General features: G+C 43.2%; 1 protein-coding gene and 1 pseudogene across 1 annotated transcript; one reads left to right on the top strand and one right to left on the bottom strand.

Annotated features, from left to right (window-relative positions):
* Window positions 1-909, top strand: part of LOC114693569 — a 52,372-nt pseudogene extending 51,463 nt beyond the window's left edge.
* Window positions 910-14,371: 13,462 nt separating this feature from the next.
* On the bottom strand, window positions 14,372-15,169 carry LOC114691004 (proline-rich protein 23A3-like). The gene has a single exon (XM_028866071.1). The coding sequence runs from the start codon at window positions 15,167-15,169 to the stop codon at window positions 14,372-14,374; it is 798 nt and encodes a 265-aa protein (XP_028721904.1).
* Between the last annotated feature and the right edge of the window lie 8,284 nt (window positions 15,170-23,453).

The raw sequence follows: 23,453 nt of genomic DNA, 5'->3' as shown, positions 1-23,453 counted from the left end.
GAGGCATTTCCCCAGCCTTGCGTGTCTGATAGAGATGTGCTGGAGGATCCCCCGTAGAGGCTGACCTGGTGGTCCAGGGGCAATTCCAGGAGAGTGGGTTCCAGCTGGCTGTCTGCCCAGATGCCAGGCTGTGCAGTCTGTGTGGAGTCCTAGAGATTCTCAGGCACCATGATGGTGTGTCCAGGGAACGTCACTCTCATGTCCCAATCGGGTTCAGCTTGAGCATTCATCCATGGCATAGGCCTCAGGAAGTCTCCTAAGCCTCCTTGAGTGTCTCCATGTGGGTCAGAGGCGTTTCCCCAGCCTTGCGTGTCTGATACAGCTGTGCCCAGGATCCTGCTAGAGGCTGACCTGGTGGTCCTGAGGCATTTCCAGGACAGCGGCCTCCTGCGGCTGGAGGGCAAGAAGCCACGATGTCCAGGCTGGTCGGAATCCCGGAGATCCTCGGGCACCATGATGATGGTGTGTCCAGGGAGCGTCACTCTCAGGACCGAATCTGGCTTGGGGCTCCAGCAGCAGGTCTCCCCGTTCCAGATGGAGTTTCAGGGCAAGGCCAGGAGGCAGGAACATGGTGCTGGTGAGCTGCTTGCTGGCAGGTCTGGTGGGCGCTTCCAGGTCTGGCTGTGCCTGCGATCCCGGGCAGGTTCACTCGTGGAGGCGTCGGCACTTGGCAGGTTTGGGTCCTTCTGGTTGTGGTGCACAACAGGGCAGCGGGTTGTTGGTGGGGCTGTGGGGCCACATTCCTGGCATTATGCGGCGTTGGCACTTGAGGAGAGAGTTGCAAGACAAGGTCCGATGCTGCTGATGGACTCTGCTGGAGGTCTTCCTTCAGGGACAGCTGTCGTCTGGCTTCTCTGCAAGAGACTCTGGACCTTCACGGAGAGAGATGTGATCAGGATGACTGACTGATCAAGAGTGTTTGGAGAGGACCACAGTTCCCTTTTTAAGCCTGGCTTCCAAGAAAGCCCCACTGAGGCAGGGCGGGGCCCAGGCAAGGTGTGACCCTTAACCTTCAAGAACCCACCCTATGCCAGTGTGCATGCGCACAGGTGTTATTGGGTGGTGGTCGAGAGAAATCGACCTTGGCGTGTCTTTATTGTTTGTATAGCCTGATTTTTGGCAACAGATAGAAACAGGAAAACCGTTTTCCCAACCCCTTCCTACATTCTCATGGATTCTTTGCCCCATCCCCACATACCAAGTTTTAAAAGTTTTCTTCATTCCAAAATAAAACGGAAATGGAAATTAACAAAGTGAAACTTGAGTTGTTCGTTGAAGGTCAAGGTTGCTAATAAAAAACAGTGGCTACATTTTTGTATATGGCTATTTTTTAATTTAATCAAAAATTGATATCAGATTTATATGGTATCACGAGCAAAGAATTGATCTAAGAAAATACCCCAAGGATAGAGTGTTTGTCTCACATGCTGGAGGCCAATGGGTTCGATCCCCAAAAAGAAATTTAAAAAAGTATTAGCGTGAGTACTTTAGAACATCCCTAACCCCAGAAGTTGGGAGACAAGGACAGGGAGATCAGGAGTTCAAGGCCAGCCTGCTGCATGGGGAGTACTAGGCCAGTCTGTGGAAAAGGCAAATTCCAGGCTAGGCTGGACCCATGATACCATGTCTCTAAGACATGATTAGTTTATCCTCAAAGGTCGTCGGGTGAAAAAGAAATCTTTCAAAATTAAAACCTCGTTTGTTTTAAAAATGGAAGTTAAGCATAGTCCTGCTTAATTTGTAAGTGGCATCTTTGATATTTTTTTCTTGTTCTATTATTGTTATGCCCTGTGTCTGACACCTGAAACCAGTTTTACTCTTTATGACTCTCTCTCTCTCTCTCTCTCTCTCTCTCTCTCTCTCTCTCTCTCTCTCTTCCCTCCTCCTCTCTCTTTACCTTCCCCTGTGGGAGGAGCTCATCCTCATACAGGCCAGACAAACACTAGAGCTAAGGGCCAAGCCCAGCCCCTTATTGGGCCTGTTTGTTTGGTTATTTACTTACTTATCTACTTATTTCTTTGTTTATATCTAACAGGGGTCAGGTAATCCATCTGGCCTACTCAAGATGTAGGCCTAAGATCCTGATGGGTGAGGTTACCATGCTTTTTCATTTGCATATTTATTGAATGTTTCTTTTTATTTTCTTTCATTCTTTTTAATTTTTAATTTTTTTTTGGTTTTTCGAGACAGGCTTTCTCTTGTGTAGCTTGGTGCCTGTCCTGGATCTTGCTCTGTAGACCAGGCTGGCCTGGAACTCACAGAGATTTCTCTGACTCTGCCTCCCAAGTGCTGAGATTAAAGGCGTGCGCCACCACTGCCCAGCCATTGAATGTTTCTTACCTTTTAAATAGTATGTCAATAAATCTACTACATGGCATTATGGATGTATATTGGAGAATTCTGTTGAAAGAGGGAGACAGTCATGTGCTGATTCTGTCTGCCCTGCTGAGTGATCTTTTTGGAGAAGTTCTCCCAAAAGTCTTCCTTCCATCTGTTTCTCTCCTCCCCCTAACAGCTATACATAATACTGGGTTTCCTTAGGACATTCTCATACATGTGTAAAATAGACCTTGATTTCATTCATGCCCCATGACTCTCTTCTTGCTGGCTCTGTTCCTTTTCCTATTTATCCCTCAAAGTACTCTAAGGACTTTAGAAATACTTTCAGCATTTCTTTTCAGCAAGAGTGTCATGTACCCAACCCAACTGGCCCAAAACACACTATGCAGTGAGGATAACCTTGGACTTCTGATTGACTGTCTCTACCTCTCAAACACTGGGGTGCATGTTCCTTCCTGTGGGGTTCACCTTCCTTCTCCTGATGTGTTGGGGATCTTTCCACCTCTAAAGAACCAGATTCAGATTGGGTCCACCATGCTGTGGGATGTTCTGTATGCTGTGAATCTATGTTGTTCTGATTGGTTGATAAATAAAATGCTGATTGGCCAGTAGCCAGACAGGAAGTAAGAAAAGGAGAATTCTGGGCAGAGGAAGGCAGTGACAGAGGACACCAGCCTGCTGTGCAGGGAGCAGCATGTGATGACACACAGATAAAGCCACGGAACACTTGATGACATACAGATTAACAGAAATGGGCTGAATTTAAGTGTAAGAGGTAGTCAATAGTAAGCCTGAGCTAATGGCTGGGAAGTTTTAATTAATATAAGCCTCTGTGTGTTTACTTGGGTCTAGGCGGCTGTGGACTGGGCGGGACTCAGAAAATATTCAGCTATACTTCCCACCTCAAATGGTTCAATCAAGAAAAATCCCTCACAGGCATACTTGACCTCTGGGGGTTTAGTTAATTCAAGATGTAATCAAGATGACAACCAAGACTAGACACCACACACTCCCTGTAGAAGAAGTTCTTAATCTGATTTTTTTTTCATTCTTTATGTCAAACCTTTTTTTATATTTCATTGGCTTATGTGCATGTTTGTAGATCTTTGGTAGTGTACATACACTTGGGGCATAGAAGAGCCTGGAGAGAAGAGGGTATTAGAGATCTTCAGGAACTGTAGTTACAGGTGGTTAAGTGCCATCCCGTGGATGCTACAAGAGCAGACAGTCCTTCTAAGTGAATGGTTCACCACTGTCCTAATGCTGGGACCCTTCAAACAGTTCCTCATGTATTGAGGACTCACAACCCTAAAATTATTTCTGTTGCTATTTCATGACTGTAATTTTACTACTGTAATGAACTACTTTGTAAATATCTGCTCTGCAGTATGCCTGACATGGGACCTCTGAACCTTCAACGTGGCCTCTCCCCATGGGTTGAGAATCACTACTCTAAGGGTTGAACCATCTCTCCGGTCCCTCTTTACTTTTTGATCTCTTTGACACTGTCCCTTGTAGCCCCCATTGCCCTTGACCTTCCTGTGTAGCTGTGTGTGGGCTCCAACTCCTGATCCAGCTGCCCTCACCTGGATTACGGGCATGCACAGCCACGCTCAGTTGCTCCTCATAGTTTCACATGTTACCTTTCCCAGCTTACCTCTCTGTCAGGTTTACCAAAGGTCAGTGTGGCCAGTGTTGACCTGAACCCTTCCTATTCTTCTCTCAGTGTCCTCCCTGCTGCTGTTGGAAGCATGGGCCACCACACCCAGCACAATTTAACCTCATATCTGGATGGAATGGATTATTAAAACCACCAGATAGTTATTCAATTTCACTTTTCATTTGAAATATGATGGTCCTGTCATATCTTACTAAAAAATTACCTTTTCCCATTGAACCCCATCACTTCCAGGTGCTTATTTGTGTGTGTGTGTGTGTGTGTGTGTGTGTGTGTGTGTGTGCATTCCTTTGTTGTTTGTTCTACTGACTTTTTAATTTTTAAAGATACCTTTTGATCTTGATATGGGTAAGCAGATGCAATTTCACACAATTCATATCTTATTGTTTCATATTTAGGACGATTTGTTTGATATTGTTTCATATTGTTGGGTCTTTGGGAATGTGTGACCCTCCATTTCCCTATCAGGCTAATTTTCAACCAGTATTTGAGTTCACACTGTCCCCTTGGATTTTTGTGTTTTTATTGTGCTCTTTCTCAAATACAAACCCATAGACACACACAAACACACTCTCTCTCATGAACTCCTTTACACAGCCTCACAAACTTGGGTCCAGAAACTTTATTACTTTGTAGTTGAAATTGGAATTACAAACATTGCTCTTGAAAACAGCATTTCAAAAATAAGTCATTGGCTGTGCGGAGGTGGTTCACGCCTTTAATCCCAGCACTTAGGAGGCAGAGCCAGGTGGATCTCTGTGAGTTCCAGGCCAGCCTGGTCTACAGAGGGAGATCCTGGATAGACACCAAAGCTACACAGAGAAACCCTGTGTCAAAAAACCAAAAACCAAACCAAAACAAAAAGTCATGAAACTGTAGTTTTTTGTTGTAGAGCCATCTCAAGTTCAGAGAGATCTGCTAGCATCTAGTTCAAGGGCTGGGAGCTAAAGGCACATGGCAGCTCTCCTACCCCAAACTGCTTCCTTAAGTAGCTGTCTTTTTGTTTGTTTGTTAGCCTTGTCTTCTGAGATGGCATTCCCCTGTGTAGGCTTGGTTGTGCTGAGGAGATAGATAAGGGAATACTGTTCCAGCAGGTTAAGGGATGGTTGGGAAGAAGCAGAGAAGCATCATACACTCAGGGCTAGGACCCACCTTCTCCCACTGGGTTGTTTGTTGGCTCCAGGAGGAGCAGCAGCTTGAACTGTCCAAGAGGCCGAAGGCAAGGCCAAGTCTCCATCCAGTCTGGGGACACAGAAAGGACAGTGGTAGCGTAGCAAACCCAGTACTCTTGGTTCTGTTGAAATAGGGGACCCTGAGAGTGTCTGTCCAGGGAGGCAGCGATGCAAATGAGGGGGATTTGGAAGGTTTTGAGATGAAGCCTTGAATTGGCAAGCAGTTTTTGTGGTTCTGAAAGGCAGCTCTTTTTATTTCCGTTGAAATCTAGTATCTCCATTCTTTCTGAAGATAGTGGGCAGCAAAAAGCACCTGTGTGCAGATAGGATGGATATTAGGTTACTGGGTGTCTGGAGTGGCACTGCGAATCCATTGGATAGCCTGGTGAGTGTCCAAGGTGCTGTGTGTCTGGAGAACAGTCCTTTTTTTCCTAGTAGAGGCGCTTCTGGGCCTTGCACCAAGAGCACTAAATCTTTTGATGACTCCGAGGATGCCATAGAGGCTTGTGCAATAATCCTAGAGGCTTCTGAGACAGGTATCATTCGAGCAGAGTCCCTGAAAGGAGCCCCTTCAAGGAAGTCCCAAGCTCTGAAAGTGAAGTCTTGTTTGTGGTGGAGATCCCAGGGTGTCAGTACATCCACACCATGAGGTTTCTCCCGAGGAAAGTTGTAAGCTAGAAGTGGAACCAGCCTAAGAAAAAGGCTACGTCCACTACAGGCAGCAGAGATGGAGGACTACTGCTTTTTATGTCTTTGGGGTCCATGTGGTTTAATCTGAAACCCTAGATTCTGGACACAAGCTTCAGGATTTGGTATTTGCCCTGCTGGGCTTTACGTGGTCTTCACTCCTATCTGTCGTTTCTGTACCCTTGTTCCTCCCTATGGGGATGATAATGTTTAGTCTGTTATTGTGTGCGAATTCCTTTTGGGCATCATAGGGCCTCACCGTTAAGAAACTGAGTTTCAGAAGAGGCAACTGTACGTGTGAACTGTATCAGAACCCTTAAAGACCGTGGAGACTTTTTAAGTTGGACTGAAGGCATTTTGGTGTATGGTCATGAATATACGGGACCAACAGATGAAAAGTTACCAACTAAAAGTGATGTGTTCGGTCCGTATCAAGTTTACAAGGGAGCGCGGAGCTGTGATGGTTAATATTGATTGCCATTTGATGGGGTTTAGAATTACCATGGAAATGTATTCACAGTAATTTCTGTGAGGGGTTTTCTACTGGATTGAGGTGAGAAAACTGATCCTAGATGCAGGCAGCTCCGCTCCTTGGACTGGGATGCAATGAAAAGGGGAAGCGAGCTGAGTGGCATTATTCATCCCTCACTGTCCTAAACAAACACGATGGAACCAGCTGCTTCGAGCTCCTGCTATTCCCCACCCAGATGGATTGTATATCTGAACTGTGAGCCAAAAACCAACCCTCTTTTTTTTAAATTTTATTTATTTTATTTTTTTTATTTTACAATACCATTCAGTTCTACATATCAGCCACGGGTTCCCCTATTCTCCCCACTCCCACCCTTCCCCTTACCCCCAACCTACCCCCCATTCCCACCTCCTCCATGGCAAATCCTCCCTGAGGACTGCGATCAACCTGGTAGACTCCGTCCAGGCAGGTCCAGTCCCTTCCTCCCAGACTGAGCCAAGCGTCCCTGCATAAGCTCCAGGTTTCAAACAGCCAACTCATGCAATGAGCACAGGACTTGGTCCCACTGCCTAGTTGCCTCCCAAACTGATCAAGCCAATCAACTGTCTCACCTATTCAGAGGGCCCGATCCAGCTGGGGGCCCTCAGTCTTTGGTTCATAGTTCATATGTTTCCATTCATTTGGCTATTTTTTTCAATAATTGAGTAAAACTGAAATTTATTATAAGCCACAGTCGTCCTAGGGACCTCCATGCTATATATATAGCCTCTATGGTTCTATGGGTTGTGGTCTGATTGTTCTTTATTTTATATCTAGAATCCACTTATGAGTGAGTACATACCATGACTGTCTTTCTGGGTTTGGGTTACCTCACTCAGGATGATTTTTTTCTAGTTCCATCCATTTGCATGCAAATTTCATGCTTTCATTGTTTTTCTCTCTGATACTCCATTGTGTATATGCACCACATTTTTTTCTCATCCATTCTTCCATTGATGGGCATCTAGGTTGTTTCCAGGTTCTGACTATTACAAATAGTGCTATGAACATAGCTGAGCATGTATCTTTATGTATGAATCAGCATTCCTTGGGTATATGCCCAAGAGTGGGATGGCTGGGTCTTGAGGTAGTTCGATTCCTAATTTTCTGAGAAACCGCCATACTGATTTCCACAGTGGTTGTACAAGTTTACATTCCCACCAACAGTGGAGGAGTGTTCCCTTTGCTCCACATCCTCTCCAACATTCCAACCCTCCTTTTTTAAAATTGCTTTTGTAGCTATTTTGTTCAGACCTCGAGAATGGGAACCAACTCAGAGGCCTTGTGGAAGCTAATTAGAGTGTTGGAGGCATGACTCTCAAAAAGACTGAGGCTCTCACAGGAACCCGATTTTGCAAAAGTGGCTGTCACAAAAAGAGAAAAGCAGGTCACCACATTCTCTTGCTCCCTGCATCGCCTCATGGTCTCTTAGTTATTTCATCTGCCATGTTTCACACAGCCAGAAGGCCCTCTCTAGAGACGTTCAGATGTTTGTCCCGTGCTCTTCAATCTCTAAAAGTTACCAGCAAAATAAACCCCTTTTCTTTATAAAGTTCAAGAAAAAAAATAACCCACAACATAAGACATGCCAGCTCTATTTTGTTTTATTCATTTTAACAGTGTCTTTTAGGTATTCTTTGACAATCTCACACATACAAACAATGTATCTTGTTCACATCCACTTCCAACTCCTCCTTATTCTCCCTAGGCACCTCTACCACGTCCCCCTTCCCACTTCACGTCTTCTCATCCTCCCCTCTTCTTCCCCCTGTAACCCACTGAGTTCAGTTGATGCCACTGTTGTAGTGTTGACTGACCTCATGGGCTACATCCTGTGCATGTCTTGTGCAGGTAACCATAGCTACAGAGAGTTCATGAGTTGCAGTGGTCACATAATGTTCATAAGTCAGCATTTCGTAGTGCTCCTCCTTTTGTGGTGTTGCCTAAGGTTTGATCATGGAGGATGTGGGGGTGCAGCTGATAGAGATGTCACGTAAGGGCCGACACAAGATACTCACTTATTCTTAGCACTTTAATAGGTGTGGGTTTCTGTACCAGCTGCTAACCACTGCAGAGAGAAGCTTCCCTTGACCAAGGCTGAAGGCACCATAACCTATATGCATAAATATCAATGTTTAGAAGGCAGTTTGACAGCATGCCCATTATTAATATAACAGCATTGGATTCTACTCTAGGGCCTATAACTTCCAAGCCACGGATTTTGATCAAGCTTATTGTATTCCAGGCATGAATTCCTTCCTGTGGAATGACCCTCAAAGCCAATGCAAAATTAGTTGTTTACCCCCACAATCCTTCAAACCAATATTGTACCAGTGGGTGTATCTTTTTTTTTTGTTTTGTTTTTGTTTTTTTTTTTTTTTTCCGAGACAGGGTTTCTGTGTAGCTTTGCGCCTTTCCTGTGACTCACTTGGTAGCCCAGGCTGGCCTTGAACTCACAGAGATCCACCTGGCTCTGCCTCCCGAGTGCTGGGATTAAAGGCGTGCGCCACCACTGCCCGGCACCAGTGGGTGTATCTTGCCTGGCAGGTTAGTATTGTAGCAGGTAAATTTTCCCACTGGCTAATAGCATGAATAGCTTTTATAACCAACACCTATTTTTCAAAGAAAGGTACAACTCTCACCTCTATCCTAAATAGGAACCAGAACATGAGGAGCAAATCCAGTTGTTGGCTCACAAGTTGACATTTTAATGTATTCCTTGAACTGGGAATAAAAGTTCTGGTTATTAAGATTTCCATTCCTATGAGGAGCTGAACATCTGCCCATGGTGAAACGAACTGTGACAAGTAACTGTGGAATTGCTTCACTGTTGGATATGTATTTTCTAGAGACAAGCTGCAAACCTTCCACAGGGGAGTGAGCTGCATATGTGCAAGTGAAAGAATTAAAAATGCAGGATGGCCCACCCCAGCATCCACCTGTGAACTGTTGGAGCATGTGAAGGCCCACCCCAACATCCACCTATGAACTGTTAGAGCATGTGAAGGCCCACCCCAACATCCACCTGTGAACTGTTGGAGCATGTGATGGCCCACCCCAACATCCACCTGTGAACTGTTGGAGCATGTGATGGCCCACCCCAGCATCCACCTGTGAACTGTTGGAGCATGTGAAGGCCCACCCCAGCATCCACCTGTGAACTGCTGGAACATGTGAAGGTGACGAACCTATAGATCCAAAACAGCAGGATCTTAATGACACAAGACAACAACAGGAAATCCTTGAGGAGTCCCAGTGAGAGCTCAAAAACCAGAGGCCTCGAGGCTGACCAATGATTCATGGCAATGAACACTTATAAGTAAGCACAAAAGGACTAAAGGTAAACTGTGCGTATCAACGGACCACACCACAGCTTCTACAACAAGATTCTTCTTGTGTGTGTGTGTGTGTGTGTGTGTGTGTGTGTGTGTGTGTGTGTGTGTTTTTAACCAAGATTATTCTTTTAGTTTTGTTGTATTTGATTCTTGGTTTTTCTTTTAAATTTGGTTTTGATTTGGGGGTGAGGGTGTTGTAAGGACAGAGGGCAGATGTGAGGAGATGGGGAGATGAGTGGGATCAGACTGTATGATGTGAAATCCACAAAGATTCAATAAAAGGTAAAAAAAAAATACAGGATGAAAAAGAAAACTGTTGAACAATGAAGTAATCCAATATGAAGAATAAACACATTTACAAAAAAGGTAAAATGTAGTAAAGTAACATCCACAAAACAAGCCTATGACTTTAAGGGGAATTTTTGAAATAAGGACATAAACATCTTGGAAAAACTAATGTGATCTTGAAATGTGAATTCTCTTACAAATATATTATTAATAGAATCCTGAGAGGAATTAATGAATAGTAATTATGTTATAAACATGTTAGGATATTATGAGTATGGTGACTTGATAGAGAAATGCCCCCCCCCCACAGGTTCATTGGTTTGCTCACTTAGTCCCCAGTTGGAGGCACTATTTGGGGAGATTCTGGAATCTTTAAGAAGTGGAATTTTGCTAGAGGGAAGTAGGTTACAGGGCGACTGTACTGGTTGGTTTTGTGTCAACTTGATACAAGCTAGATTCATCAGAGACGAAGGAGCCTCAGTTGAGAAAATGCCTCCATGAGATGCAGCTTAAAGCATTTTCTCAATTAGTGATTAATGCGGGAGGGCCCAGCCCATTGTGGATGCTGTCATCCCTGGACTGGTGATCCTGGGCAAAGAAGCAAGCCTCTGCCTCAGCTCCTGCCACCAGGTTCCTGTCCTATTTGAGTTCCTGTCCTGATTTCCTTTGGTGATGAACAGCTATGTGGAAGTATAAATCAAATAAACCCTTTCCTCCCCAAGTTGCTTTTTGGTCATGGTGTTTTTTTTTTTTTTTTTTTTTTTTTTTTTTTTTTTTTTTTTTTTTTTACAACAACAGAAACCCTAACTAAGAGAAGTTGATACCAGCATAGTGGGGTATTGCTGTGACAGACCTGACCATGTTTTTGGAAGGAATGTAGAAGGACTTTAAAACTTTGGGCTAGAAAAGCCATTGAGCTTTGAGACCTCAGTGGGATGTTCTTTAGGAGCTGGGAAAATAAAAATGTTTAGAGCAGTGCAGAAGATGAGGGCCTGGCTTATGAAATGTCAGAGGGAAAGTTAAAGACTCTGTGGCTTTAATTTAAAGATAGTGGCTTTGAGGGTTGATAGCCTTACCCTACTTTCTGCTCTCTCTTGGCTTTCTGTGTGTGGATGAAAATGTTATGAGCCAGCCCATTGCTCTGGCAGCCATGCCTGCCTTCTCTGTCATTGTGATTTCCAGCCCTCTGGAATCAGAAGCTAAGATAAACTCCTTATGTTCTTTGATCATGATATCTTATCAAGATAACTGAAAAGTTACTAATACAATGAGTCATAAGAGACAGACTGAGCACTGCCATCATATATTTGATTGCATTTTCTTTTTTCTCTCTCTCTCTCTCTCTTTCTTTCTTTATCTTTTTTTTTTTTTTTTTTTTTTTGTTTTTGAAGACAGGGTTTCTCTGTGTAGCTTTGCGCCTTTCCTGGATCTCGCTCTGTAGACCAGGCTGGCCTCGAACTCACAAAGATCCACCTGCCTCTGCCTCCCGAGTGCTGGGATTAAAGGCATGCACTACTACCGCCTGGCCTTTGATTGCATTTTCAACCTGAGGATGGGTGAGATACTCTGAGACAAAGTCTTTTTGTGGGATTTCAGGTAAACGATAATTTTTCAACAACCACAGTCCACTGCATTCAGTCAAGCCAAACAGAAAGAGCTCCTTGTAGACACACTACAATCAAACTATGAGACATGAAAAGCCAAACAAACACTTTAAGTATGGTAAAATGAAGCCAGATGGGGTAGCACACACCTGTCATGCTGCGACCTGGGAGGCTAAAGCAAGAGGATCCGGACTGCAGGACCAGCCTGGGCTCCACAGCACCTGTCACAAAACAAAAAAACACCTCAAATCCCTCAAACTAAAACACACAAACCAAAACATTCACAGAGTATTTTGTTCAGCAAATGATCATTTATTTAGACAAAAGAACATGGTGAAACACTAAATGAATATAGTTAATGTAGTCAAGGATAATGAGAGAATTAAGAGTGACTGTGTGTAGCATCAAGGCTGGGGAAGGTATGAGACACCACATCTTCCGCAAAGGTGGTTAGAAGCCTCAGGTCAGCCCAAGGGACATGCTAAAGAGATAGATAGAGCAAAGTTCTAGGCAGAAACAGACAAAAAGAGCAGAAGAAACTCCAGGAGCTAAAAGCGAAGCCTACAGGGAAGAGCCCTGGCCATAGGCACAGAGGTTTTTTTTTTTTTTTTGGTTTTTCGAGACAGGGTCTCTGTGAGCTGCGCCCGGAACTCATGAGCCAGGCTGGCTCGAACTAAAGATCACTGTTGCCTCCGGTGCTGGATTAAGCGTGCCACACTGCAAGAGGACTGATTTTTCAAGAGTGATATTTATTTTTATTTATTTTTGGACTGAGATACTGATGCCCCTTGATTCTTTCTACTTCTACTGAAACTTCTGGATTCCCTGCCAGTCCTCCTCACCACCACCATCACCAACGTTTAGAATGCAATATTGTGTTGGAGTCTATTGTGCATTTAAAAATAAAGTTTTGTAAAAAAAACAAAAAACAAAAATACAGTGGTTTACAGCCTATTGGTTTTTACTCAGCCATTTCTATTTCAGGCTAAGTAAATTTTAGAATCTTGAAGAAAAAAATGAATATGTAATTAAAACATTTTCAAATATTAAATCCTAAAAATTTATCACACAAACTCATGCTCAGGCTTACAGAACCAAGAGAGGATGGACATCATGGAGATAACTATTAAGGCATATTTTTTGGGCAGGTGAGATGGTATCAGTGGGGAAAAGTATTCACTATACAGGCTTGATGACTTGAATCGATTCCCTCAACTCATGGTAGAAGGAAAGAACTGATTTCCAAGTTGTCCTCTGACTTCCACAGGTGTGCTGTGGCACAGACATGTGATGGCACACTTGGTCCTGTACTCACACTTGGTCCTGTACTCACACATGGTCCTACTCACACATGGTCCTCTACTCACACTGGTCCTGTACTCACACTTGGTCCTGTACTCACACTTGGTCTTGTACTCACACTTGTCCTGCACTCACACATGGTCCTGTACTCACACATGGTCCTGTACTCACACATGGTCCTGTACTCACACACATGTACCCAAATACACATCAATAATAACCTAAACAATAAAAAAAAGCCGTGTGTAAGAGCTACCCTCTGGCCTGTAATCTCAGCTCCTCTGGTGGCTGATGCAGAGGATTTTATATTCAAGGTATGTCTAGGCTAAAGAATGAGTTCAAAGTTAGCCTGGGCAACTTACTGAGACCCTGTTTCAAAATAAAAAGGAGAGAGCTAGGGATGAAATTGTGTTAGACTGCTTGCCCAGCCTGTGTGAGACCCTAGCTTAAATCTGCATTAATGCAAAAAGAAATTAAAAGCAGATATATAGTCCCTAGCAAGATGAAAATTTTGGTTAGCTCAAGAACAGAGAGGAAAGATTTGGTTAGGTAGGTTGGTAAATCTGAATGGCTGTGAGTTTGTGAATGATCTTGTAAACTTCACCTTTACCTGTAACATTAAATAAAAAATAAAACAAGGCAAATATGGTAATTGCATACACAACGTTACAAATTAGGTTTATCAGAGAAAAAAATCATTTCAGAATTTAAAACATAAAATAATGTGGAATAATAGTAACAAAAACAAATTCTTACTGGTGAAATTTTGATGTGAACATCAGATGCAAGCCAGGGATAGTGGCACAGGACTTTGATCCCAGCACTTGGGAGGCAGAGGCAGGAGGATCTCTGTGAGTTCAAGGCCAGCCTGCTCTACATAGTGAGTTCTAAGACAGTCAGAGCTACATAGTGAGATCTTGCCTAAAAAAATAAATAAAACAAAATAAAAATTAAAAACAAAGCAAAGAAAAAGAAAACAAATGCAGTGCATGCTGAAAACAGCCGGTAAAATTTACCATAAATCGCATTTATAACGAAGAGACTGAAAAGGAAGACTGGACCAGTAGCTACGGAGATTGCTGAGAACTCGTACATTCAAGTTAAGTAACCACCACAGCTCATCATGGCATTGGGGAATTTCCTAGGAGAGCAGCCCGAAACACCAAGGAGGCGAGTGATGTCCAAATCTTCAAAAAGTCATGAGAAAACACGAAAGGACACCGAGAGCATAAGAAAACTACTTATTCTTGGTTAGTCAAGAAACAGGGAAACAGAGGGTGTTGGGAATTTACCACTAGGACTTCTAGGACTGTTAGGGCCCTCAGCAAGAGTCTGCAGTCCTTTGTGTCAGCGAGAGTGGGACTTTTATTCCTAAAACAAGCAACCTAGTGCCTTGCATCTAGGAGTAGAGAAACCTCTTATTTGAGGGGCATCAAGAATTTTTGAGGTGCAGTTCATTCACAGAACAGTCGCCTCCGGGCCTTGCATGGGGCCCGTGGAGAGTGTGGAGGGCGTGAAGGGCGCTGCTCTTGGGGACTTGGAGGAGGAGATGGAGGCAGAGGCTGAAGCGGTGAGCTAGGGAAGGGTCCCAGCAGGTAGCTGTCCAGGTCCCAGATAGACCTAGGAGAATATCGCTCTGCATTAGAGGAGGCCATCGGAGCATGTGGCTCTGTGATGCGGCCCTGAGGCCAAGGACTGGGCATCCTGGTGTAGGAAAGAAGCCCAGAGGCCTGATCAGCTAGAGGTTTAGCCAAAGGCGCCAAGAAGCCCAAGTCTACATCTTCTTCACAGGCGTCCTCTTGGTAGGAGCTGTCTAAGACGTACTCACAGAAGGATCCCTGCGGGAAGACGACGAGGTGGTCCTGGGGCATTTCCAGGAGAGACGCCTCCTGCGGGCTGGCGGACCAGAACCCAGGCTGTCCAAGATGAGCGGAAGACTGGAGGCCCTCGGGGACGAGGATTAAGGTGTGTCCAGGGAGCGACACTTGCAGGACCGAGGTGGGCTCGGGCTCCAGCAGCAGGTCGACGTCTTCCAGCTGCAGTTGCATGGCGCAGCCAGCGGCCAGGAACACCACGGAGGTGAGCGCGTCGCTGGCGGGTCCGGCGGGCGCTTCCATGTCTGGCGGCGCCAGGGGCTCGTGGCGGGCGGGCTCGTGGAGGCGGCGGCGCTTGGCCGGGCTGGGTCCTTGTGGCTGCGGTGGCCAGCAGGGCTCGGGGTCGACGCTGGGGCTGCGGAGCCTCACTGCCAGCATGTTGATGGTGATGCGAGGCTGGAGAGAGATGCGGGGTGCGGCGCAGACAGGTGAGACGGCGCGGGCGGAGCGGCTGCAGTCTGGCGCTCTGGGCACCTGTGTTCCGCCTAGTGCAGGGAAATCTGGATCTTGCGCAGGCAAGGCAGTCTACTACTAGATGCCAATCAATTTTGAAAAGATGAGCCGGAACCCAGGTCAAGACGCAAAAGGTCAGGTTAGGCTGCACCTTTGGGAGCCTGCGTCCTGGAAGCTCCACCCAGGAGTGTCTGGCTGACCAATAGCCTTGGCTGTAGTTGGGAAATACTTTTTTTGGCCTATAGGAGGCAGAACAGGTCGTATAGCTTGACCTACGGGGAATAGAATTCAAGATGGCTCATGTTTAGAACTTCTATGCTTTTGGGGATTCAAAAGATCACTGAAAAACGTGCCCCCCCCCCGCCCTCCGCTTCAGTTAAATGACATTTGAAATTGCTTTAGCGTTTAGAGAATGTTTAGAGAGTGGGTTACTAGGTAGCCAGGCCTGATGTGAGACGTAAAGTACCCACGCCTGAGATTATGCATGTTTTTGTGCAGCCCGTAAATCCCTCATTCCGGAGGTTGAGGTAAAGAGAATCTTGTGGCAAAGATGAGCTGCAGGGTGACACATGGTTTCAAAAACAACAAACAAAACAAATCTGGTCCAAAGAGTGCTTAATAGGTAAAGGCTCTCATTTCCTAACCTGATGACCTGAGTTCGATCTTGGTCCCACATGGTGACATGCTGTGGCACATGTATATGCATAGTAAATAAGTGTAATAAAAATTTAAAAAGAAAAAAACAAAGGATAAAAATAAAGATACCTTTTTTTTTTTTTTTTCCTTTGAGAAAGAGGCTCTTGTATACTATGCTTCCTGGACTCCCTATGTAGTGGAGAGAATGTGACTTTGATCTTCTAATCATCTGCCTCAAACTCTCAAGTTCATAACCATGCACCATAACACGTGGGTTTAATGCCTTGCCTAGAGCTGAATGCAGCCAGGGCTTTCTGCTTGCCACCAATTGAGCTACATTCTTTCCCTTGTCCCCTAAACCAGCGGTTCTCAATACGTGGGTCACGACCCCAGGGTTGAAGGACAGGGGTCACACATCAGACATCCTACATATAGGATTCATAGCAGTACGAAGAATTACAGTTAGGAGTAGCAATGAAATAATTTTATGGTTGGAGGTCATTACAGCATGAGGACTGTATTAAAGGGACTCAGCATTAGGAAGGTTGAGAACCACTGCCATAAACTAAATGGAAAATTCCCTTCTCCAGCTTCAGAACGTGGGTTTTTTTTTTTTTTTAATTTTTAATCTTTTGGTTTATCGAGACAGGGTTTCTCTGTGTAGCCCTGGAACTTGCTCTGTAGACAAGGCAGACTCAAGAGATCTACCTGTGTCTGCCTCCTGAGTCCTGGAATTAAAGGCGTGTGCAACCACTGCCTGGCTCAAAAACGCTTTAAAAACAGAAAAGTGTAGGGGTTGTGGATTTAGCTCTGTGGAAGAGCGTTTGCCTAGCAAATGCAAGGCCCTGGGTTCCGTCCTCAGCTCTGAAAAAATGAAAATAAAAACAGTAAAGTGGTCAGGCGGCTGGTGATGCATTCCTTTAATCCCAGCGTTTGAGATGCAGAGCCAGGCGGATCTCTGTGAGTTCGAGCCAGCCTGGTCTACAAAGCAAGTTCCAGGACAGGTACCAAAACTATATGGAGAAACCCTGTCTTGAAAAACAAAACAAAACAAAATAAATAAAATAAATACAAAAATAAATGAAGTGGAACATTTGTGTAGATGCTTCCTGAATATCAAATTTATTTAAAATATATTTTTTATTTTATATGAATGCGTCTTCTGCCAGCATATATATTTGTGTACAACATGCATGTATTGCTAATGGAGGCCAGAAGAGAGTACTGGATCCCCTGCAACTGAGCCATGGTGTGGGTTCTGGGAACCAAACCTGAGTCTTTGGAAGAGCAACAAGTATTCTTAATGGCAGAGCCATCTCTCTAGCCCCCCTTTCCTCTTTTTAACTTATTTTTTTATGTGTGTGAATTCATGCATGAGTACTATTTTTGCATCATTCCTACCTCTTCCTCTCTCCCTCAACTCCTCTTGCATCTCCTTCAAATTTATGACCTCTTCTTTAATTGTTACATGTGTATCTTTATATGTGTATATAAATACTCTGCTGATTCCATGTAGTGTTGCTTCTTATGTTTATTTAGGGCTGATCCTTTAGGTTTGGATAAACTATCTGTGGGGCTCATCCTAGAAGAAGACTGATTCTCTCCTTCAGGAGGCAGTTATTGCCTGTAGTCCTCATTTGGTGGTAGGGCCTTGTGAGATTTCCCTCATCCACCTTGGCATGTCAACAGGTGTCGTCACTGTGCAGGCCTTATTAAGGTGACATATTTTTGAGATTTCATGGGTGTAGCTTTTTTGTCATATGGAACATAGTATCTCACAGTAGATAGATGTCCTGGTTCTCTGGCTCTTAATTTTTTTTTTTTTGAGACAGTGTTTCACCATGTATCACTGCCTGGTCTGGAACTCATTATATACATGATCAGACCACAGAGATCTGTCTGCCTCTGAATCCTGAGTGCTGGGATTAAAGGCGTGGACCACCATGCTCACCTGGTTCTTAGAATCTTCCTGCCCCTCTTCCATGGTGTTCCCTGAGTTTTTGTTGTAGGAATTGTGTTGTAGATCAACACAACTTGCATCAACTGGGTTTGAACACTGCTGCAAAAAGAAACTTCTTTAATAAGGGGTAAGAGCTGCATTTATCCATGGATATAAGGGTAAATATTTAGAATGCAGCCAGAAGTTACACTGTTATAGGAAAGTGGCTGTCCTCTAGGGACCATTAGCCATGGTTAATTGTCTAGATTTACAATACCATGCATGAATGTCCTCATATTGAGCAGGCTTTAAGTAGACAGCTGTTGGTTGCAACCAAGATACAAATGCCATTATTGTTGTACCCTTTGGGAATATCCTACCATGTTGGTCTTCGTTGTGGCTCATAGGCTTTACAGCTGGTTAGAACTATTTATTGCTTTTCTCCACTGGCAACTTGCAAAGCACTTTTGGATGCTATGAGAGCTAGTCCTTACAGAGGTCAGTTCCAGCTCAATTCTTGTGTCTAAAGTGTGAATAATTTTTAGCAATTGCATCTTCCCTTCAAGTTCTGGGAGGCAACCAAGGGCAATGGCAATAGCCTATGTTATTTTTGAGAGTCTCTTCCATTTCCCTCACCAAAAACTTGGAGGGAGATTTCTTACGCTTGGCACTGGGTGTGCGTGTGTGTGTTGGGGGGGGGAGGAGGAGTTGTGGGGTTGTTAGGGAGTCTATGTCTATCTGTAGGTATTTTCTGGGCTATTTAACTTTTGTCACCAAGGATTTAGGATATTCTGACCAATATGTGTATGAGACTGATCATTTGTACAAAAAGAAATGCAAATTCTTAGCCAACTATACTTGTGCACACTTATAATCCCAACACTTGGAAGGCTGGTGACAGTCTAAGAATTATTAGGATCCTTCAAGGCCAGTCTAGGCCAAGAGAACTCTATGAATATTGATTGGTGTTGTCTGTGGTTAGGGAAAATTTTGTTATTAATTTAGCTTATATCAAAAGTTTAAATCCCATAGTTTCCTTAATACCTGAACCCTATGGGGTCAGGGAGTCTTTAGAGGCAATTGATATGTTAGGTTCCTGGCAGAATTGTTGGAAAAAAGGTAGGAGGCTTGGACAAACAGAACTGAAGGGCAGATTGGATTGAGGGACTAGTGAGGTAATGGCTCTTAGAGGATAACCTACTACATCCACTTTACTAACTCCAAATAATTCCTACCTTCATTCTAAATATTTATCCTTATACTCACTGATGAGTGTGGAGATTGTTACAGAAAACCAAAACCACTCAAAAAGCAGAGAACAAGTGACCGTGGAGTGATCACCAATTGATACATCTACAACCTAACTCCCGTGGCCTGGGGAACATAGCAGAAGAGAAGGTGGGAAGATTGTAAGACACAGGAAACCTGCTGTGAGAATGAGTCTCCAAGAAATGACAGGGAAGCTACACCAGGATACCTCAACAACATGGCTGCCTAAACAAGACCTGAAGAAGCATACCACCAATGGCTATGGGGAAATCTCATGAGGTCCCATCCATACCAAAGATTACAGGCAACTAAGGAAGGCTTAGAGTGGGAGAAAAAGTCCTCCTCATGCTTGGGCCCCTAACTGGTTATCCAATACCATGTGGTTAGCCCTAAAAGTCATAACACATACAAGTAACACTAAAAAGACTGGGCAGGTTGCATATCAATATTCACTTACATATATGTGAAGTTTGTGGAGGTGATAGAGTATGATCAAAATATACTGCATGAAACATTTTACATAAATAATAAATTAACATATACATTATTTGAATAATAATTGGATCAGAGTAACCATAGAACCTGAGAATAATTCCTAGAGAGCATCTATGATGATTTAGTTGTTAACTTTCCTATCAATCTAAGGAGACAGGGATATGGACATTCCATCCAAGCATCTCTTGTATTAATATCAGAAATTGGACCATTTGTGAAGTTTGAAGATTAGAAGTTTTTTTTTTTTCTTTTGAGTGTCAGATGGTATGCATTCCATACCGTTTGGCTCTTACTTACTTCTGTGTCTTTGGAAACCAGGAAGAAGCAAATGTAAAATTCACATATGGAGCAGAAAGCCAATGTCCCTTCAACTCCAAATTTGTTTGTTCAGAAAGAATTAGTATAGGCCGGGCGGTGGTGACGCACGCCTTTAATCCCAGCACTCGGAGCAGAGCAGGGATCTTGTGAGTTCGAGCATGACTACAAGTGATCAGAAAAAAGCACAAGAGAAACCTGTTCGAAAAAAAAAAAAAAAAAAAAAAAAAAAAAAGAAAGAATTAAGACACAAGGAAAGCACTGATTATGTAGGTTCATCATTTTCCTAACAGGTATTGTAGCCACTGAAGAGGAATTCAAGGTTGAAGAGAAAATGACTCTTTAAATTATATTTTCTGTGGATTGAGCCAACTTTACACAGGTTAGCAGAATATTTATACTGATGAGCTATATCCCAAACCCAATGACTCATTGTAAAAATGGAAACTTTGAAAAGGAATTAATCTCAAGATTTAGGAAGTTCAGTGGGAAGCAACAGATACATTTCCTGTGATTAAAGATACCAAGTTGAAGGTGTAGATCATCAAAGACAATCAAAATACTAAAATGAGCAGCCTCATTCCATACAAAGAAATGGCAATGCAACTGGACATCAGGCATCTTCTCTGCAACAGTGGACAGTCTGAGAAGCAACGCTTGGAATGAGGTGAGAGATACAGAGGTTACTCCAGAATTATAATCCAAGCTAAGGTAGCACACAGGTTTAGATGTATTTGAGACATTTCCAGACACAAACTTGAGACTGATCACACAGGCCATGGAGGAAGGAATACTTAAAAAGTGTACTGAAGGGGTCATGCGATAATACTTGCGTCTAATAGAAATCCTTGGGAAGCTAAAGCAGGAGGATTGTAAGTTTATTGGGAGAGGGAAACCATGTCAAAAATGAGAAAGAAAAGAAAAGAAAATTGTACTACAGCAAGAAGACACACGAGGACAGAATGAAGAGGTGGAGCGCAAGGATGAAAACAAGGAAAGAAACTGGCAAAGCATTCCCAGGTTTAAGTAAGAAATGTTGATGTTCAACACACACACAAAGGCTAGCATCTTGTTGGTTTCAGCTTTGGCAGAAATGATTTATTTCATTATAAAAAGCATAGGCAAACCCATAAAAAAGTAGACATTTAACAATAGTCGTGATGTGCATAAAATCCAAACAACAAACACATGAAGAAAAACTAACCCCATACAATACAAGCTTCCTTTGGGCGCACATGCACGCGCGCGCGCGCACGCTCACGCTCACACACACACACACACACACACACACACACACACACAACAAAAACAAAACAAAACAAAACAAAAACCCTAGGATTAAACAAAAAACAAAAAAAAAACCCAGTCTGGAATTGCAGTCTTAAGAAAATTCTCTGGGATAGCAGGAATGCAAAGAATGTAGGTATTACAAGTCCTGCTACTGAGAGTCACCACATGGGCTGATGAAAAAGACAACACAGGTTCTAGAAAAATGGCTTGGCAGTTATAAGCATTGGTTATTTTTTCAGAAGACCTGGGTTCAATTCCCACCACCCACATGGTAGCTCACAATCATCTGTAACATCAGGGGATCTGATACCCTCTTCTGGCCTCCACAGGCACTGCATACATGTGGTGCATACATTCAGGTAAACACTCATACACATAAAATAAAAGTACAATTAAAAGAAAAGAAAACACAGAAAGACATGCACACACAAATTTTTGTAAAATCTAACATTTAAAGCCTGAAGTGGTCCTTCATTCATTTCCACCTCCCACCCATCTGCTTCCAAGTCTTCAAAGGACCACCTAAAATTTACAAAGGCCTGTAGCCCCAACTATGGCCTCATTTATTATCTTCCTAGTTTTTTAATAACCTCAATGAATCAAGGTTCCACATAGCTCTTATGTGAAGACATCTGAATAATTACATTTTAAAATGAATTCATTTATTCAATCAAATATTTTAATAATTTGATGGAGTCTTTTTAGTTACTTAACCAAACCAACACAGATATCTCCCCTCTTTTATATTAAGAAACATTAACAAGGAGCTTCTTCAAGAGGAAAAGAACTACTGGTCAACTATGATGAAACAGATCAGCCTTTATGATAAAGTGGAAGAGTCGACACATCTCTTAAGACTGGACTGCCCTTATCAAGCATCCTGTTCCCCTGGGACTCACTATCTCATGCAGATCCATTAAGGAAGATTAAGCTTGTCAAAACTGGCCTGTGCCATTTTTCTCATTAGAAGTATCATTGCCTTTATCAACTAGCTGGAAGAACCTAGGCATAAATTATTAAAGTAATTAAAATTGTGTTGCCTGTCAGATAAAATATGAACTATTTTATTCATTAGTAACAATAAACAAAACAAATTCAAGACCCTGTAATTATTCCTATACCAATATAATCTTATAATTGCCATAGCCTGAGAAGTGTGAACTTCTTCAGACTAGGAGAAATTAAAAAAATTAATTAAATAAAAAAGAAGGGGCTGGAGAGATGGCTCCGGCACTTGAGAGCACTTGCTGCTTCTCCAGAGATTTGGCTCCCAGCACTGGCATGGAAGCTCTAACATGAAATTCTCTAACTCTAGTTCCACGGAATCTGATGCCCCTCTGTTACCCCTGTAGGCACCAAGCCCAGAGAAGGGCACATACACATATGCAGGCAACACACACACACACACACACACACACACACACACACACACATATACACACACACATACACACGCACATACACATATGCAGGCAACACACACACACACATACACACACACACACACACTCGAAATAAAAACAAATCTTTAAAAATATACAAAAAGAAATGAATATTTAAACCAAGAAAATACTTGGCTTTTGTGGAACACTCTCCCACTCAGCAAAACAAAACAAAACAAAAAACAAAACAAAACAAAAAACAACTAACCACCTACCACCGCCACCATCAATAACAAAAACAAGTCTCCAAACCATTAAGCGTTGAAAACATAAATTATTTCCTCACTTAAGTGTTAAAAGAAAAAAGACAACACTTTATAAAAAACAACATCTGTGTAGTAAAACTATCTAGTAGAGTCACCTCCAGGCAGTTGGAGCCCTAATCAGGAAAAGCTGCATGGTAAACGGATAGGCACAAAGTAGGAGAGATTAGCGCCAAACTCTACCACCCCCATCATATTATTAATAGCTAATAGCTAATTAATCCCAGAAGGGGTGCATGGTAGGGTGGAGTTTTAAGGAAACGTGTTGGAGTTGAAGTTTGAGGCACCACTTGGGGTGCGCAATTTCCTGAGGGTGACTTCTGTATAGAAAAGAGCATAAGCAGTCAATTCAAGGACCAAAAGTAGGTGATTTTTCAAACAGCATGTGTTCTGGTGGCGATGATCTTTCCTCCAGACCAGTCCAATATTCTGCATTCTGCCCATTTCAAAAACAAGAGTGTCCTTCTAACCTTGTAGACTTTGCAAAGGCACTCACAATGGCTTTGGGAAGCCTTTCACTTGCAGGGCTTCAAGGATTTGTGCGGGAGTGGGGGGACAGT

The sequence above is a fragment of the Peromyscus leucopus genome, chromosome 7, assembly GCF_004664715.2.
Source record: "Peromyscus leucopus breed LL Stock chromosome 7, UCI_PerLeu_2.1, whole genome shotgun sequence".
NCBI lineage: Eukaryota > Metazoa > Chordata > Mammalia > Rodentia > Cricetidae > Peromyscus > Peromyscus leucopus.
The sequence above is the reverse complement of the archived record's forward strand: the minus strand, read 5'-3'. Positions and strand labels throughout refer to the sequence as shown.

Excerpts from the sequence above, each read along its gene's own strand:
- LOC114691004 (XM_028866071.1), bottom strand. The coding sequence starts at position 15,169 with ATGCTGGCAGTGAGGCTCCGCAGCCCCAGCGTCGACCCCGAGCCCTGC.